Source organism: Teleopsis dalmanni, chromosome 2, assembly GCF_002237135.1.
Source record: "Teleopsis dalmanni isolate 2A chromosome 2, ASM223713v2, whole genome shotgun sequence".
In the NCBI taxonomy this organism is placed as follows: domain Eukaryota; kingdom Metazoa; phylum Arthropoda; class Insecta; order Diptera; family Diopsidae; genus Teleopsis; species Teleopsis dalmanni.
The window spans coordinates 31,552,303-31,573,757 of NC_051847.1; the positions used below are offsets into that span (position 1 = coordinate 31,552,303).

Below are 21,455 nucleotides of genomic sequence, written 5' to 3' on the forward strand. Positions count from 1 at the left end.
AACGGATAGCAAATTGTGATCATATGTACATTTTCTTTTGTAATTAGGAGGAGCAGGATTGTATCGAGTAGATATTATGTCTCACTACTTTGTCAGCATACTCACTCCACCTCTATATTCATGTCCACAGGAACCCAAACCTGTGTTACCTTGAAAGTGGCACCTGAATTGATTAATTGCTTATATTCGCTAGCTATCTTGGACAAGATGCAGACCACTGAAATAGTTTTAATAACTGCCCGGGGCTGCCAGTGAGAATATAGTTTTCCTCTTTCGGTAAATTCATGTTCACGGCAAAAGAGGAACGGTTCTCAAGATGGCGGAAACTTCTTTCTGATACATTGAAGTACAGTTACAGAAGTGATGGGATTTATATATGCATAGGTCTACGCATTAAATTCCAACTTCTACTGGTTTATTCATGTTTGAGTCCTCAGCAAAAATCGATTTCTTATCTAATATTGTGATAAAGCCTACTTTCTAATGTCCGTTCATGAGAGATTAGCATAAGGCGCTACCTTTCTTGATCTCACTTGTAGGAGATCAGCGCAATTGCCACCTTTCTTTGTGTTGTGATCAACCCCGTTTTCCAATGTCCACTGGTATGAGATGGGCGCAAATCGCTACCTTTTTTTGTGTTGTAATCAATCCCTCTTCTCAATGTACACTTGTAGTAGATCGGTGCAAATTGCTACCTTTCTTTGTGTTGTAGTCACTCCCACTGCCCAGTGTCCTATCCTGTGAGATCTGGTACAAAGTTACTTTAATCTTACTTTAATCTTTCTCTTATTAATTTTTCTGCGAACTTCTAAGAAGTTTCAGCATAGAGTTTAATGAAAAAAAAATACATATATAAAGAACATTAACTGCGAAACAAGCTTGTGATGTGTTTCTGGGGAATTTGATATTAACACATGAGAATATCATTATTAAAATATCAGCAAAAAGAAAGTTTTACATATTAATTATTCAGAACAAAGCAAAAAAAAACTGCTTATTCCACTTATAATCGTATTCATGATTAATGAGATTGACTCATTTTGTACGTAAACCCAACAGGAAAAGAATGTACCCAGAATATACTATCACAAATGTATGTTGAGAACAAAAAACTGCTCAGATGTTTAAACATAGTCTGCAATGCCGAAAAGGTCAAGGTGACATCAGACAGATAATTTCCACTTCAAATACCATTTACGGAATTACTTATGGTAAGGTGTATAGAAAGACAATTTCTTATAGATAAGAGTTTACTGAAGTTAAAAGAAACGAAAAAGAAATCGCATTTCTACCGTAGAGTAGTAGGAAATACTATTTCATATTGCAAAACGGCACGATTATGGCAAAGGTGATAGATAAAACACTTTTACAGATACAGATACAGATACATTTTAAACTAAAACAATAAAACTCAAGTTTAGTTAAGACTTACGTAAATTCATTGAAACTTTAATTGTAAAATGATGTGAAATGCTGCACCAATACGCACATTAATTGTTCACTATTGTATCTTTAATTTGTTGGTAGTTGTTGATTTAAAGATGCGTACGTATTTATATCTGCAAGATACTCATATAAACGGTAAAGTTTACGGATACGCTTGCGCAAAACAATTAACGCCTTCTTTTTTATTATTATAAATAATAATTAGTAACTAATTGCAAAACAACACATTATTGGAGCATTTATATTATGAACTTTGTGTGAGTTGCTTTGTGTATATAATAACTATATACTGTATTTGTATCTCACATGGAAGAATGTATATATTGAATAACGAAAACAATTAAACTGACTCACAGCATAAAACCAACAACCGAGACACTAATTTCGACTTGGAAGCTCAACTAACGTTTCGCGTTATGGAACTACACGGCACCGGACAGGTTTGCCTCTATGGGCAAGCGATGAGATACTAAATTCATAAATATGCGAAAGACTGATCTCCGCCAAAGAGAAAGAGCAAGGCGTTTATGTGTTATGATTAGTTATGTTTGAGAGTTCCACAAAGTGATAGTAAATTGAATCGAACCACCACATTCTAACCTGTTGTGAGATATTTGACGCGGCTAAACAAAATAGCTTTATGAGATACAGAGATCTTTGCCGCTTCTTAATGGAAAAAGTCTCATATACGTAGTAAATATCGTTAGATCTCAGATTTAAATTTATGCATGAATTGAAAAAAATATACTTTTTCCTTAACTGATTTTTATAATTTAAAAAATTTAAAATAATGTAGATTGTGCTTCTTTTGAAAGCTTTTATCAACGCCTACATTCGCAATAACAAAATAATCAAACCAAAAACAAAAAGTATCTTTACAATTAAATATGCGAAAAAGTAATATATTTTATACAGCATGTAAGTAATTTAATTTTAAACTGTTAATTGTTTATTTACTTAATTTAATTATAAATAAAAATTAAAAAAAAGCACGTTCCCTAGCCAAAGACTAACAAAATGTTTATAGTAACATTTGGTTTCCCACATTTCACGTGCGTTAAATATAAAAAATACTCGTACTATAATTTGCATATATATATAATTTAAAAACAAATTAACTAATTATATATTATATTTTTATACAAACAGTTTTTATCACGTTTCGTCATATGTCTCAATTTTAATCGTGACTAAAGTGCAATCGCACCCAGACGTCTTCAAGTGTCGTCATCAAGCTTAATATAATATATTTGCTTAATGCATTGTTTTATTTCCTTCTCTTTCTTAACTCTCATCAATAGATGTCTACTCATTCTCATGCTACTATACCAGAGAACAGAGTAAGTTTTCAGTGGAAAGTCTACAAAGTGCTGTAGAATTGTTGCCAACACAAAAAACTGAACTTAGCTTAAAAGAATATTATAAGCTAAAGCATCACATCAGTTATAAATTAACTAATTTTTTTTTAATTCTAAGTTTAATTATCTATCTAAAAAAGATCTAGTATTAGGAACAATGTAATTAACAATTTAAACTTGAGAGAATTTGACTAAATAGTGTTATGTATTATTGATCTGGACTTTAGGGTACGGATGAGTACAAAGATATGATATGGCAAATGAAATAACTGCACAAAGGTGAGAAACATCCTCAGCAAAGTAATATATATTGAGTTCATTAAAAGGTGCTCAAAAGTAATACCACAATCCTCATGAATGATGATAGGATTACCATTATTTATAATATCTACCTATTCTGGTCATAAAGTCTACAGCTAACCCGTCTCCCCGGACTTGAGCCATAAGCTCAAATCTTCCACCCACCGTCCTTCCCCCAATACCATTTCAATGCTTTTTACGTTACTTAAACCTAGACTTCTAGGTACTAAGCCTCATTATCTTAATGCTGCTCATTAATTAGTGGAATAAAGTTACCCACACTGCCATCCGCTTCAGTGGTGGAAATCTTCTACATTTTTTTCCTAAAAGCTAGTTTTAGTAGGTTAAAATCTCACATGGTGGGTATGTAGTATTAAAATAAAATCGAAACAGATTTACGAGAAAGATAAGCCCTCTCCTTTATTGTTAAGTGGAAACTGAGTTTAAAATGTGTATGTAAATATTATTAATAATTGCGTAAAAGTCTGGACTATTATAGATTTTTAAAGACCCACGCAATTAAAATTTTTAAATACAAATTAAATAATTATCAACGAAAACATTTTTATTATGCTTAGATTTCATTTTCCTTTACATTAACATTGCTAATTAATGTTAGATAATATTATATATATGAGTACATATAGAGTGGGAGTGTTGATGTCGGCGTTTTGAGTTAACACATTGATAAATATACTCTTATCAGTAATTGCACACGATTTTTTATAGAAATAAAAATAAAAAGTACCCTTTGAAATGAGTCAGCGATATGTCTAAAATGTTTGCGACACTAAAGTGTTAAAACCATAACATTTTATCATTTGTTTATATAAGATTTTTACATATCTTCCAAGATAACTGTGATATGAAAGTGGAATTCACATATTAGGATCAGTTTAAATAATTAAGACAATACGTGCCAGTAAAAGCTTATGTGTGTTTAAATATAAATTTTCGCCTTATAAACCCACTATCAAATGGACTCTAGGTTCATCCGAATGAAAATTAATATAATAATAAACATCGTTGTATTGAATTTTAATTTTTTTTTTGTCAAATGTGACTTGTCTTGACGCAAAAAAGCTTTTAGAAGAGTTCAAATAGAAATGAAAAGACAACAACAAAAATTTTTAGTTAATTTATTAAAATTTGACTGAGCATACAACGGTTTTTAGAGTATTGCAAAGTACTCATCATCTGTGATCATAGGATTGTTTAATTTTTTTTTAATTAATTTATAGTCTGTATATAATTTGTTGGACTGCAAGTGTCAGGCTTGTGTTTCTGATACTCTATTAGATTATATTTGACTTGAATTATAATTATTTATACAATTTAACATGACTAAGATATATAAGGTATTACAACACATTAAGTTAGAAATATATAAATAAATTCTATGGAAATAATACATAAAATAACATATTTTCCAAATTCTAAATTTAAACCCATATCTTTAACTCGATTGAGTAATATTTATACAAATTTCTATCGTTTGATTTGCTGATAACAGCAAATCTCTTACTGTTAAGAAAATAAAAAAATGTTCTTTATAATATCATAAATTTCACTTAAATGTAAATTAAAAATTCAAATATTTTAACTTACAACGACCACGTGACATGCTCCACACGGCGTATGATTAATTTTAATTATTCCAAAAAGGCACACCAGAACTCAGTCGAAATAATTACACTAACTTCCCGAGCGTACGTACAACATAGAACTGAGTGTGATAAGTCGCATATGTGCATGAAGTGCCATAGAAATCATAACAAAATATAAAAAAAATATTACTAAAAATGCAAAAACAAAAATAAATAAAAAAAATCACACAAAACATTGCGAAACCTGCTGCAAAACATTCTCAAACAAACTCATTTAAAAATAGATAAAAATTATAGATAAAAACCAATGGTCGGGAGTGGAGAGGGACAGGTGGAATAATATATTCTGACAACGTCGTTATCACTGTGACGTAGTATCATTACTGTGATTGCTACAGCAATTATATATTTTCTTTAATGGTTCATACGCGGGCAATAAGTGCATTGTTTTAGGTAAGGATTTTCAAGTACAAAATTTAGAAGTCTTTGGATTTAACAAAGTTGTTCATTTATCTCTTTAATTCTACTTCTTCTTCTTCGTGTCCGTTTCCATTCGTGGGGTATAGGGTCGCGCCTATCTTTTTAATTACCTTCATTGGATCTTTTCCGACCTCTCTTATATAAAAATTAATTAATGTATATTTGTACTTATTATTTACTTCATTATTATTTACTATAATAATATATCATAACTCGTGTGTCTTCACTAAATTGTACAGGACATACAATGTCCTGAAAAGATTATTGTAATATGAGACTGCTAAATGCAAGAGATTAAAACAAATTATCTGATTCTTAGATACTTTTCTGGTAAGTTACAATGATCAGTCACTATAACGAACCAACCAACTACTCCTATACTACTAATAATCATATTCTGTATACCAAGGTTAATGACATAATGCTACATTGACTCAGAAATATTGCTTAGAAAACTATAACCAACGAACATATCGTATTCCACAAAAAAATCAATACAGTTAAGACTAAACCAACATTGTTGGTGTATTTAATTTAACAGATATTTTGTACTTACCGATTATCAATCCGACTGTCAAAAAAATAAGGTCCTAAGGACCTGCTCCATCTATTAGTCGAAGCTAGAAAATCACAGAAAAAACTCTTTTCCACCACTTCTACAATAAGAGTTGAAGGAATGTGCAGTTTCTTTGCTTGGGTTCCTGTAGACAGTGTCCTTAAAGATTTGCAATTAGTCTAAATATATTGACTCGGACACTGTTATTAAATTTTCAAGAACTTGTTGATTAAGGTTTTATTGATCTAGAAATTACACATGTTTAAATTATTGCCAAGCAGAAAAAAGTGTAAATGCCCATTTTGACTTTATGCAGGGAATTTCGATAAGCTAATAGCGGTGACATCGTGTGTATAAATAGCGGCAGGGTATCACAACTTTTGACTTTTCACTCAAAACATTTCTTCATGTACGTATAATCTATGAAGTTTAATAATAGTAATAGTAATAACCATTTAAGGGTCTTTCTTCTAGTGGTGTTCAGGGCACGACAGACATCGACCTTCACCACTTCTCGCTACTTCAGTGATCGATACCAATGGAACCGCATGTATAGAAGCACCAGAACTGCTAGGAAGGCATGCTTTTTCATACTTCTCAGTGTCTCTGTATGTAGGACCGATTTAAACCAATTTTGTAAGAATAAATAAAAAAAAAGACAAACTACTAACCATGATTATAATCCATTAAGAATAGGAAATTGAGATATTAATATTAGGCTTAATATTTAGAAAACTGAATTCATATTCAGTCGTGTTGGTATGGATGAAAAAATCGAATAGAAAAAGTATGATGCTCAATGCAAGCTGTAATTTAATCACTTCCCTGGATGATTACGAAATCTTGCTTTTGATTTACACAACCAGATAATAACTTCCTTCACTTTTTCAAAATTTCATTGTGACTAAATCCAGCTCATCCTCTTAACCATTCTGCTGACTTTAGGTATTCAAAATTAAAGAAACGTGGTTATATCAGCTAATTAAAATGAAGAAGACATTGTGGTGGGCTATAAGGAGAGCAGAATGTAAGGAGAATGCAATAAGGAGGTTGTGGCCATTCCTCAATCTCGACGTCCAAGTGCAGTTCGCTACTCTCCAAAGAGATTTTACAAGCAGATCTCCACGGGTTACAATAACAACAATTATTTCACTATATTAATTTTATTTTATTTTCATATTTCTTAAATTTCTTTTCACATTAGTATTAATTCATTTTAAACTTAAAACTAAAAAAGGTTTTCTTTTTCACACTGTCACACATTTAATGGGTTTGTAAGTTTCAAAAATTTAACAGCTTAAAAAAATCTGTACATAATAAATATACATAAATACAATATAATAAAATATAATAAAAAATATTAATTACATGCTAACAATATACGTCGTCGTTATATTGTATATGTATAAGTTTACACCCGGCTAAAAATGTTATTAAAAATAGATTTCTCACTGTTTTTTATATTATATATATAATTTAATATTATGCTTAATAAAGTTGTAATTTGCATTGTGTTATTATATATAAATATTATGAATGAAATCAACTACTGCAAAAATGTACTACACATCTATCAAGCTTATAAGAAGTATTATTTTTGTTTTTTTTAATTTCTTTTGTTAATTTAAAATTAATTAAAGTATTTAAAATTTATGATTTCTAGTGTTTAATTATGTTAAGCTTAAAAAAATATTAATAAATTACAAAAATATTATTAATTTGCATATGTATAGTTCATATATGTATATATACATATATATATCTATGTAAACATGTATATGTGTGTATTTGTATATGTTATAAACAATAAATAAAGTGACATATTTATTTAATATCATAAGACAATTTTAAACTTTGCTTAGCGTTACAAATCTCGATTTAAAACAAAAAAAAAACGTAATAAAATATTTTTGAAAAATTGTTAAGCGTTTTATAAATTTCATAATAATTATTTTCTTAAGAAGCAATAATATTCCTTATTACGTATATGCTTGTTGCTTATTCGATTAATTTAAGTTTAATTTAAGCTTCATTAATATCGCAACTATTAACAGGTTCCTCATCGAGCATTAACCCATCAATGGTTTCGGAGTCGTGATGATTAACTTGCGGTGAAGAGGAGCTTTCACCGCAATTTGTTGCATAAACGTGCCGTACTCTGCCCTGTTGATTGGAATCATCTGTGTCAGCCTCACGTATTGAATTAAATGCACCACCTGCATTAGCATTTGGTGATGAAGTATCATCGTTGGGTGGATAGACGTGTCTGTGATAATTTCCGCTACTTCCGCCACCACCGTCACTATCGATTTCAGCATCACGTACGCTACCGAATACAGGCGTATGCGAAGAACTGTTGCGTAGACTTGCTGGCGGCGACCAAACAGTTTGGTAAAGTGGCGAAGCGAACACATACATATGATTTAGATATTCCATATCGTAGGATGGCAAATAAGAATCAGTTTCCAATGGATTATAATATTGTGAGGTGGGCTGATACATTGGAGTTTGATGACTACTATACGGACCCGAAGTACCGCCACTATAATGCGGTGTATCATATGTTTGACTACGTGTCGAAGACATCGGATAAGCCATGCCAGTGGGGCGTGGAGTCATTGTAGCATATATACCACGATATGCTTCATAAGGTGTTTGCGGATTATAAGCATCACTCCAGCGTACATGATTTGGCGTGTAGTCACCCTTGGCGTAAAGCTATAAGAAATGTAAGTAATAAATAAATAAATATGAGTATTTTGTTATTGTTTTATTGAAAACAAAAAACAATTCTCTTACCTGTATAGGACGACAGAAGCCTTTATTTAAATGTCTTGGCACACCTAATGTATAACTATGACTAAAACCCACTTCAGAGCTGAGTAAGTATTCATGAAACTTATTTGGAAAGAACTCAATGTTGCGATAATTATTATATATTTCCTCCTGAAAAAATAAAACAAATAATATTTAATATTCAACATATAAATATCTTAATAAAAACATAAAAAATTTTAATTATACATAAAAATAATATATAAATTAATAAATTTAATAATATTCCACAAGAAGACGCGATATACGATATACTTACAGTCAAATTCTTCTTCTTCTTGTAACTGGCCCAATTTTGCGCTTCGAGTATTAATTTGCCACCAGGTCGCAACTGGTTGAACATACGTTTGAACGCCAACTTCAGACCGGCATCACCAAAATTTAAGTGTATCCACTTCGTCACCGACAGACACAAAATGAGATCATATTGCTGTGTGTCATTGGCGAGAAGCGCTTCATCCTTCAGCACATAGTTCGTTTGACGAAAGAAGACATTCGCTGGAAATGTATTTTTCGTATTGCCATGAACGGCGCTGTCGTTTGGTGAGTTATTGGCAGCTCCTGTTGTGCCAGCGTGTGCAAGAGTACTAGTAGCTGTGGGCAAGTTTTCACGTGGATTTTTCAATGGGATACCGCCATATATGAGCGGGAATGAGACTGGAAAGAATTCGGCTGCATCCACACGTAATTTCTCTTGTTCAAATGTGTTATGATGATGATGATGGTGGTGGTGATGATGATGGTGATGCAGCAGCACGACTTGCTGTTGCTGCTGCTGTTGAAGTTGTTGTTGTTCCTGTTGTTGTTGTTTGGAGCGTTTACGTCTCTTACGTCGTGCCCTTTTAGATTTTCCCGATACATCTGGTGTATCAACTGCATCAACTGTTGCAACAATCGTAGGTTTGTTATCATTTTCATTTTTAATTACTACATTCACATGTGGTTTTGTTACAGTAGCTGTTGTTGTATTTTTTTTCGTATCGGGTGGTATGCGTACGAACATTGAAAGATGACGTCGCGCCAAATTCACTAAGTCCTTATCGATATCGATGCCAAGTATTGATTTGGGTGCCAAATTACGCGCAACAGTTATAGTCATATGACCCACATTACAGCCAATATCGAGTATGTCTTTGTTTTGGAATAATTCCAAATGTCGCTGGAATACTTGCAAGCGCACATCCATAAATTCATTGAGTTGTCGAAAAGCACCATAATGATCGTAATTTCCATAACGATATTTAGCACCTTCCGGTTTAAATTTTGGCATTTTTACCAACTGAGCAATAGCAGTTGCGTTTGGGGGGAGAGCAGTTGCAATGCTCGTGATGCTTTGTTCAACCAGAGGCGTTGCCGTAGTGGAACTGTCACCCGTACTAGCAGCTTCGGTCATAGATTCATGTTCGCCGGCTGTTGCAGAAGTGGCACCAGAGATTGTACTCAGTGGACTTCCTAAAGCCACCTCGGGAATAGTTTCTAATTTATTAAAATCTGGTGTTTCGACGCGTAATGCTTCAGCTGAAATGAAAAATTTTATTAATGAAATAAAAAAATTAAATGACAAACGTGCATACCTTCCAGATGTAACAGTTTGGCTGCTTCATCGGCTGGGCTTAATAAATCAGTTTCACTGACCGACGTTGAACGTCTGGTTGGTTTACGTGCACCAGTCGCTGCTAAACGTGGTGGACGCTTCCAAGCACCGGGTTGTGGTACCACTGGGCTTACAATTTTGTCCATCGAATCCAAACGATGGAATTTCTAAAGTGAAATAATGAAGAGAAAAAAATTTAGTAATTGCGTGTTTTTAAATAAATATTCGGACTATTGTTTAGACTATTTGCAATAAGTCTTTTAGAAAAATATTATAGGCAAACGAAAATCTAGTTGTAATCCAAAGACAACTGTAGATGAGAAAACATTAATGGATCACAAATGAATTCATTCATTCACAAAGTATAGGATATTCAATGGAGGTTAATGGAAACATCAGGATTAAGAAGAATAATGCAAGACATGGTATGGTATGTAAAGTAGGGGTTAATTGGATCATCACAATTAAGGAGACGAATACATAGCGCCGTATGAGATGTAAAGTAGAAAATAACTTTAGCATGATGATTAAGAAGACAAACAGATGACGTGGTATGAGATATAAAAAAAGAGATAACTGTGAGTAATAGTATTAACCACTCAAATAACTGGCGTATTATGGGCTGTAAGGATGAGGTTAATGAGAGCATCACGATAACAATGCTCTCACGTAAACACATGACGTGGCATGGGCTATGAATTGGTGGTTAATAGAAACATTAGTATTAAGGAGACGATTGCATGATGTAGTGCGATAAGTGCAAGTTAATAAGAATATCTATTTAAAGGATACAAATACAAATGATGGGGATATGAGGTGTCCTAAGAAAGCTACTACCAGTATATAGAATGAGCAAGAGAAGTGTGGGTGTGGATTAATGAGAAATAGCCAGGAACAAGATGAGAAAAGGTGGCACACAATGGGATGAAGCTATAAGTCCATATGATTCATATTGATATGTGTAAATAAAATATAAATAAAATAAAAAATAAAATTAATGATTAATTAATAAATATTAATTAATATTTGGTAATAAATTAATGTATATTAAATAACAATTAATTTATATCAATAATTAATTAATAAATATCAATAATTAATTTATAAAAAATACTAATTAATTTATAAACATTAGTAATTAATTTATAAATATCACTGATGAATTTATAACATCAATAATTAATTACAATTAATTAATTAATTGATATATTTAACAATTCATCATTTAATAAATATTTTTAATTTACTTTTTTATTGAACTTTTAATGAATAATTACTAATTAATTCTCAATGATATTAATTAATTAATTACTAACTAATTATAAATCAAAATAAAAAATATATAAAACACTTATTAAATTACACCATCGAAACTAACATACCCTGTAAAATAAAACAACAAATCACAGACAAAACAAAGCACCAAAGCAAAACAAAACAAATAAAATAAAGCATCAAAAGCATTAAAAAAAATTAACAAATTTGACCTCATTCGTCTTACAATTATACTTCTCAACATACATACATATACACACTCACACATTTAAACAAAATACACACACTCTTATATACGTACCTTATTTTTTTGCGAGTTATTGCTCTCGCTTATCTTGCGTTTTCTTCCGCCTCCATTGCCCACACCAATGGCGCAAGCATTACCACCAACACTACCACCGCTTAAAGTACTGCACGTGCTATTCAATATTGAACTTAAATTCAAACGTAAATCTCTATTTGGGCGCTCGCGTAACAAGCTATCAGAAACATTTAATTCTCCCGCGCAAATATTCACTGCAGTGGTATTGTTGCTAGCAACATGTTGCTGTGCAGACACAACAAAACTTTCAACTTTCTGTGGTGAGCGCAATAAACTACTGTTTCGTTCCGCAGCATTTTCATCAGTGGTTGCAGAGAGCGCAGGTGAAATAACCTGCTCAGTGCGCTCTTCACCCGTTAATGAGTCAACAACAACAGCAGCTGTTGTTGTTGTTATGTTGTTTAAGCTTTTATTAGTGCTATCCAAGTCTAATGAAATTGAAAGCGCGGCAGACGATGTATCAGTCGACATTGTGCCGTTGCCAAGTGAGCACGTGTCATCCATTTCGGTGTTGGCATTTGATGTCGAATTATATGATTCATGACGGCGCCGCTTTGGCTTCCGATTCTTACGGTGACGATGTTTATGTGGCTTGTGTATGCCGCGCAAACCACCGCCGCCACCGCCACAACGTTTCATCGGTGATGTTAGTTGTTTTTCATATTCCATAGAGTCAACCGGATCCAACAAATGCAAAGGGTCATGTATGTTAGGCGGTATAATTACTTCCACTTTTGGTGGAGTGGTTATGGGTGAACGGCGTGGTGTTGTCGCCGGCGTATTATTATTTGAGGAAGCATTGGATGTTTCATTTTGTAATGAATTTAAATTAAGCGGATCTGATATATTGCCACCAAGCAAAAATTTTGTGGGCGGTATAATGATTTCTTTGCGTGGACGCTTGTCTGGTAAAAAGAACTTCGAACGTCCACAACAATAGTGCAGGGCGTTTGTTGAGTTTACCGAATTGGCATTATTGCCAACACTGGCGCCATCTTTTCCTCCATTTTGTACAGCACCACAGCCATTCACTTGGCAATTGTGGTTGACAACACCGCCACCACCCAGTGGGTTATGCACCGAACCAGCACACAGCACATGATGATGATGATTCCTACAAAGAAACGATATGATAAATAAATAGAAATATTTAACAAATTTAAAAAAAAATTAATAGAAATTTTTTTTTATTTTTGTTTTTTATAGTTTTATATATGTTGACATTGAGCATTACGCTATTTTCGTTGTACTCACCTATAAACAATAAGTTTTTTATAGACCGACTGTTGCTTTATATGACCATGACCATAACCTAATTTTTCTAAACCAGTTAGCGATGTAGGTGGCGCACCGTTGCCAACAATGCCACGACCTTCGACAGTATTGCCATTGCTATTTAAACTACCAACACCACCGTTGCCGTTACCACCACTACCATTGTTACCGGCATTACGTCCATAATGTTGATGATAATAATGATTCTCCAAATCAGCTTTATTGTTAGCATTATTTAATATGCTGACATTGGCAGCATTGCATGCAATACCACCAGTCCCAATACCACCAACAGTGTTGCCAACAGCATTTATGCCATTACCGGCATTGCATTGTTGTTGTTGTTGTTGTTGCTGTTGCTGTAGTTGTTTTGCGGTTTTATTTTGTCGTTTATTCCAGGTTTTATTCTTTTTGGCCAGAGTGCTTGTGGGTTTCTTCTGCCTAACAAATTGTTGTGGCGCACGGAATTGATAGTGTTGTTGTTGTTGCTGCTGTTGCTGTTGTTGAATTTTTGCTTTAGCATTGCTATTAGGTGGTGAACCTGGTATTCCATGTTTATTTGCTGTCGGTGTAGTTGCATTGTTAGTGCTTGAACTAACTTGTTCCTGCTCTGACATTTCCTCATGCATGCCAGCACCATCTACATCTATTGTGGTAACGACAGCATTGTTATTATTATTGTTATTGCCTGCATTCGTAGCACCAACATTTGATGGTGTTGCTGTAGTTGAGTCTGCTGCTACTGACTGACAATCACCAGGATTATCATTGCTCACAGTAGCCATTTTGTAAATAGTTTCTGAGATAAGTTTTTTATGTGGTATATGCCTTACTTAAGGCATATTTCTAGGCGTAGCAATAACGTGAATAAAAGACAACACTTTTATGCCAAGAGAAAGATAGACGGAGTGTATAAATTTAAATATATTGTATTTCAAACGCCTGCAGCTTGTGTAAAAACTTTTACAATTTTAATTCACACATTTTTATTAAAAACTTTAAATTCTGTAGTATATTTTTAGGCGTTTAATTGTTTAGTTGTTTTGTTTATATTTAATTTTTTTTTTTGGTATTCACTAATTATTATTTAATTTACTTTTAATAATTTAAAACACGTAATTTTTATAATTTCAATTACTTTTTTAATTTTTTAGGTTTTAACAGGTTGTGAATGTGCACATATAGCTTGAATTATGAGGTATGTTTTTAGGCGTTTCGTTGCTTTATATATTATATATATATATATATAGATATATTCTTTTTGTTTTTAAGTTTAATTTTAAATATTTTATGCACAATTTTATTATTTTATGCACATTTTACACTTACACTTCAAAATTTTTGATTAAATTATTCAAGCGTATAAAGTATGGAAGAAATTTATTCACATTTCTTCGTATTTTTTTTTTTTTTGCTGAGTTTTATGTTGCTTCTAAATTTTATTTTTTTTTGTTTTATTTTTTGTTTTGTTTTGTTTCCCTTTAATTCAATTCCGCTTTTCTTTTACACTTTCAGCTTAACTCAGTCAAACATTATTTTTCTTTCGACAATTTCTTTTTTTTCTTGTGCATTTATTTTTTTACTTCTTGCTGTGTATGTTTTATATTTTCTTTGTGCTTTTTATACCGTTTTTTTTTTTATCTTGACTTCTTTTTGTTTCCGCTCGAAGTCAACTTCCTTTTCCGCACAAAACGAAATAATGTCGCAGTTTTTCAAGTGTTTACATCAGCAATAATCCGAATTTCTCTTCTCAAAGTATCTGAATCTGAAATGGTAATAAGAGCAAGGAAAAAAAATTAGTATCAAAGCAAATACTCATCCAGACTAAATACTAAAGAAATAAATAAAAACATTTAATTAATTTAAAAACATCTGTTTTCCATAAAAATAAAACATTGAACATTTGTTCAATTTGCAAATTTAGCAGAAAAATTACATTTAAGATTCTGTGACAGAATGAGATACATTTTTATTATTTTCCAACAATTTTATTTTCTTTAAAATGTAATCAATTTAAGGCTGGAAAATCAGGGCGGCAGTAAATAAAATATATTCGATAATATACCAATAAAAATTTTAGTTGAAGTAAAGGGGACGATATTAAATTAATTTGATTAAGAGATAGTTGTTGGTGGTGGTGGTGGTGTTGTTGTTGTTGTTGTAGCCCGTAGATATCGATCAAGTAGATTACATGAAAGGAATTACAAAGCCATATACATATAGGTTGAGATGTGGATAAGTGTAGTGGAAGAGGAGAGAGAATTTCAATTGAAATCGAATAAAGTGAAGGCAGAGATATTAAGGCATTGTCTTCATTTTTGCTTTTAGTTAAAAAAATATAAAGATTATTTGAATAGCTCCAAACCACTTTATACTACTGCATAATAATTTATATGCATACTACTGTATGTTATAGGAAGCATCTCCGATGGTTTCTTATTCCTTCGGATTTTTCTCAAAGGGGTAACCACGCGAGCTTTCAGATGGAGTACACAAAACAACGTGTCTGATTGCATTAAACTTTTTAAAATGCCAGCGCAATTCTTGTTGTCCTTACTAGTATCCTTGTTGTCACAAATAATTTCACACAAATCGTTGGTAGAAAATCTAAACTTATAGAGTGTAAGTCATTGCAATCCGATAACCAAATCATCATAGACTTCAATATTTGCTGAATTAATTACAGTAAGTTAACATTCAAGCCAAAAATAGGCTCAAATTCCAACACTACACTGCCCAGACCAGGCAAGACTGGGCAAAAACATAGCGCACATCTGTAATATATAACCGTATTCAATGTGTACACTTGATTTCCAAAAATTGATTTAAACTTTTAACTTCTCCTCAGCTTCTAACGAAGTAGAGCATCGCGACCATAGTTGATCTTTACAGACTCTAACCGAACAGAAGACATTCCGCCCTTCGAATGAAAGCCAAAATGTCCGCCGTTGAGGACCTTCTAGTGTCAGAAGAGGTAAATAATTTTCGTCTTGGTGACCTTCTCCTCCTGGCTTACATCAAGGCTGGACAGTCGCAGAGAATGTGAATGAAAGTCTCGGTAAGGTTACCTTACCGTTACTGTAGCGACGAACCAGCTTTTTAGCCTGACGGTTAACTGAAATGTCAACATGTCAATCAAAGACCTAGTTGTAACCAACTAAATCCACAATATGGCTCCAGTTCACAGAGTTGAATGGCAGATCCTGTCCTCACAAGATTGTCCGCAGACTCATTGATTCCTGTGTGAATAAACACCCAGCAAAGCATCATAGCAGTCTAACAGAAACTGTGAAGAAAACTACTAGGAAGATAATGCTGTGATTATTGCTGGACTATATGAGGATGCCTACAGATATTTACAACTAACCTATTAACCAAAAAATAATACTTTAATGATAAATATTAAATCGAAACCAATTGAATTGCAAATTTCCAAGTTATCATTTGGCATTTCCCCCCACCACTTGACAGTAAATCCAAGGAGGTTTGAAGTTTATGCACAGAATGGAAATTTACCAGTAATTGAAACATATTGGCTTTTTATTCCATTGGGAGAGACGGAATCAATCATGATGTTACTCCAGTATAAAAAATAATTGAGGAACTTTAGAAAGTATCAAAGAGGAATAGATGTGTTTATGTTATATACAATCATTTTATGTCATCATACGTTTAAAAATATATCTTGTACTTATTTAAGATAATAAGAGCATGACATGTTTTCTAACCATTTTCACAAATTCATTTATTTTTATTTTATTGATTTTATTTAAATTTAAAATGTGTAAACTTAAAACAAGAAGTAAATTAAAAGCTATAAAATCAAATTAGTTTTCTTTCTTTTCAACAAATTCTGATGAAAGAGCTTATGCAAATTAAAGCCATTCGAGTGAGTGCCTTGAAATTATAATTTTTTCTAACCTTGATTCTCGTATTTAATATGCAAAATCCACAAAATATAAAATAATTTTCTCGAAGAAATGACAAAGTTTCTAAGCACAATATTTTCAAATTGCTTTGCCTTTTAACATACAAACAATTCAGTTTTTTGTTTTTTTTTTCTTTTTCAGATTTAATCGAGCCATTTCAGTAAATAAAATTTGCATAAAATACTTGACTACAGAAAATGGAAATTGTACACCCAAAAGATACAAACATACACACTAAGATACTCAACAACAACAACAGCAACAATTCGAATTTGAGTAAAGAATGAAAATTTTGAAAGCCTTTATGAAACCAAATCAATAAAATATCTCATAATTGTGTAGATAAATTAAATAATAATTTCCAATAAATTTATTTTGAAAAGACGTTTTCAAATTAAAGTTGCACTTCTGAGAAAAACCGAAATAAAACATTTTCTTTATGATTTTCAAGAAATTTTTTAATAATAATTTTAGTAAATTATCTCTTCTCAATTGTTATTGTTCAATTTTAATACAAAATTGTTTTTTTTTTTATTATTATATAATGAAATTATAGGGCAGCATAAGCGCCCAACAATCTCTTTCTTTCAACTTTACAGATACATTTGTATCTATGCAATAGACGAATATATAACCGACAAAAATATTCCTACCACACAAATAGTCGTATGTGTGCACATCATATTTGTTTATCCATAAGAGACAATCGTATATATTCACAAATATGTCAAATGTGAGCACAGGTGCATTTAATGCTCAATTAAATCCTCATGGTTAAAATTTTCTGAATAAATAATGAAATACTTCGGTTTCAGGCACACATACTGAGTGGCTGGGCTTGCTAACGCACTTCACGCACAATTGAGCACTTAAGCACACACCCATAGAACCATCCATAAGCATAAATAGTTCAGATCTTTTCACAAATGACCATAATCCTTAATATAAATTTGTACTAGAACAAATACTAATCGTAATTTGCTAAAACTGATGACTAATATAAAGCAGATTTCATACATACCGACATCTATAGAAGGTTAAGTAAAATAATTAAACTTTAATCTCATTAACTGTCATTAAATAAAGTAATTTATTCAAATAATAAAGAGTTACTTAAGACAAAAAAAACCAAAATAAAACAAAAAGAACAAAACAAGAAAAAAAAAGAAATAAAAATATTTTAAAAAAAAATATAAAAACAAAAATATAAAAAATATAAATCAATATTTAAAAAGAATATAAAAAAAATAAATAAATTTAAAAAAAATAAATAAATATAAAAAAGAATTTATAAATAATAAAAAATAAATAAATATAAAAAGAAATAAATATAAAAATAAATAATATAAAAATAAAAAAAAATAAAAAAATAAATTAAAATTAAAAAAAATAAATAAATAAAAATAAAATATATATAAAAATAAATATATATAAAAAAAATAAAAATATAAAATAAATAAATACAAAAAAAAAAATAAATAAATATTAAAAAAAAAATAAATATAAAAAAAATAAATATATAAAAAAAATAAATATATACAAAAAAAAAAAATAAATAAATATAAAAAAAAAATAAATAAATATAAAAAAAAAATAAATAAATATAAAAAAATAATAAAAAGTTAAATATAAAAAAAGTTAAAAATAAAAAAAATTAAAAAGAAAAGAAAGTGTTACCACTGGGTGGGTGTGCGAACATATATTACAAGTATACATATAAGCTGAAGAGAAAAAATCTTGTGAGAGATCTATGGATTAGTTTTCAGAGATTTAACTTTATTAACATTAACATGAAACTTCATTTTTACGATGAACTGAACAAAATCTCTTTAGGGTATTATTTGTTTTCTAAAAACCACAAATGTTTCGATGGGACATGATTTGAATACCTAGTTAAGGACCCTTCTTTACCTAAAATAAGAAGGACTTAATTTTATTACAAATTTCATGACTCACCAAACAAAATTTAAGTATATTATCGTTTTATTATTTATCGAACAAAGATAATTGAAATAGAAATATTTTTGGCTTCCCGCCCTGGTTTTAGACTATGTCCGTGCCAGTCAATTAACTTCTAAGGCAATTATTTCTGTTAATTTTTATTGGTGCAGATTTTTTCAACACTCATAACTTTCGTTTCCTGAAATTACAAGTTTTTCAGGAGGGATAATAACCAAAAAAAAGAGCAAATAAGCTATTGTCAATTTAGATTTAAAGTAAAATTCTTAAATTTTTTCAACTACTGTACGAATTTATTTGAATTAATAATAAATAGTAATAAATAAATAACGAGGAAATAAACAAATAATGCGACTAACAAACTAATTTTCATCATTATATTAAGCTTGTTTAAGATGCTTGCAAGCATTCAATTATTCACGTTTTTATTCGTTATTGTTCATTATTCACACACTATTTACATCATTAATCATCATTTCCTTCACAGTACATTGCAACTACAAGTGCATAGCATAATAATTACTACAGGAGCAGTGTAAATGAATATGTACATATATTTAACTATCAGTACTCGTAGTGTAGATTTCTTTGTATTTTTCGATGCTTCTATATATGATTTGCATTATCGATGAATTGGTTATTTGTTTTTTGATCCCAATGCTCAAATAACCCCTATTACAGGTTCCGCGATGTTTTATGATTTTCTAATGTTATTATCATATATCAATATATCGTATCTGATAAGACTGCATTTTTTACGTGTAAGCATTATTTTATAATAACATAATTTCATGCAACACTTACATACATTGCTTAAGGCTAATGTAGAGTTTTTCTACAAAATTAAAATCTAATAGATGATAATTGGTTTCTGAAATCACAAGGCAGTTAAGCAGTACGCGCATAGTAGATCTTTTATCCTACTAGCGTACAAAATACTAGCATATATATACATATACAAAAGAGATATGTTTGTGTGCGTTAAAAGATATTATTAGTAAGTAATAAAAACATTTTTATAACTAATAAATAACAAATTAGAAGCAATAAAATAGCAATGCAATTCGTAACTATTTATTTTATTTGTCAAACAGAGAAAAGAAAAAAAAAACAAAAAAAAAGAAGAAAAATAAAATATTTACCAATAACGCCAGAAAGCTGGAGAATTAAACCGAAGCCGATAAACATAATAAAAACAACACTAAACAAGAACAAATATTTCGCCATGACAAATACAGAGCAATCCAAAAAAACAGAAAGCATTCAGCCACAGGCAACAGCAACAACAACAACAACAACAACAATTACAATTACAATAACAACAACAAAAAATAAAAACAACAAGAATAGCAACAGTAAGAAACTGTAATAACCCCTTAAACAGCAACTTGGTAGTAAGAGCACGAACGACTCATAGTAATAAACTTAAAATGGTGTAGGCATTAGACGAATTTTTAAGCACTACAGTTATGTTTTCATCCATGTTTTTAGCAAATGAAATGTTTTCTTTAATATTTTAAAATGAGTAATACTCATAAAAATATTTAGCACTCCAATACCACTGCTCACGCAAAGCAGATAATGTACATTTCTTTAGTGTAGGGCGTACGGAGTAGAGATGAGCCATACAAAGTTGGAGCCAATTTATTTTGTAAACATAAAATAACACATCACATCACAAACTACAAATAAAAACATAACAACGTTAATCTTGGTTGTTTATGTAGTCTACGACCGAAGCAGTACGAGTAGTAGGGAAATAATAGAGTTTTTATTCTCGTATGTGCGGTACGATTCTCTATAAGTCAACGCTTTTTATATGTGTCACTGACAGATAATAAAATAATATGGTAACGTATATAAACCGGAAAAAAAAATATTATATAAAAGCCGGATGAATTTTCCTTTTATATAAATGTTCTGATGAATTATATAATAAATGTAAGCAAAGAGATAAAAATTCAAGAGAAAAAGAGAAAAAATTTATCACAAAAAAAACTAAAAAAAAAAATTTTAAAAAAATTAAATATATAAAAAAATTAATTAATAATAAAAAAGTTTTTAAACATTTGCTTCAACAAATTAATTAGGTTTTCAAACACCTAAACTGAACTGCATGTCGGCACAGTTTAACTTTATTTTTCGCTTGGTTTCCGGTCAGACAATTACAAGGTAAATCAGCTACACAACCAAAGAGGCTATGGAATTCATTCAAAATAGCGGTATCATTATGCGAAAAATACTTAAAACCTACTTGTACAGAGCAGTTCATTACAAGGTGTGAAAGTTCCACGATTTGGAAATATTTGAGCTTTTTAAATAAACAAAAAAATGTATCACCAAATTTTAAGAGACCCCGTTATGATATCAGCCTTTATAGAGCAATTTATAACTATAGGTACCCTACAGATTGTTGTCGTTAGAGGATTTCTGCTTTTCTGATGGAAAGATAAGGTGAAAAAAAATATAAAGACAGTCCGTGTTACCAACTGGCGATAGCAAGCCACTTAACGGGTTGG

At 30.9% G+C, this 21,455-nt stretch overlaps 1 protein-coding gene across 1 annotated transcript; it reads right to left on the minus strand.

Annotated features, from left to right (window-relative positions):
* Positions 1–7,457: 7,457 nt before the first annotated feature.
* LOC119678315 (7SK snRNA methylphosphate capping enzyme bin3) lies at positions 7,458–13,401 on the minus strand (the record flags this gene model as incomplete). Its single annotated transcript, XM_038090081.1, is given in 6 exon segments — positions 7,458–8,465; positions 8,547–8,693; positions 8,842–10,100; positions 10,157–10,343; positions 11,753–12,887; positions 13,028–13,401. Coding segments are annotated over 6 exon segments (3,798 nt in total), but the record flags the coding sequence as incomplete, so codon positions are not given.
* Between the last annotated feature and the right edge of the window lie 8,054 nt (positions 13,402–21,455).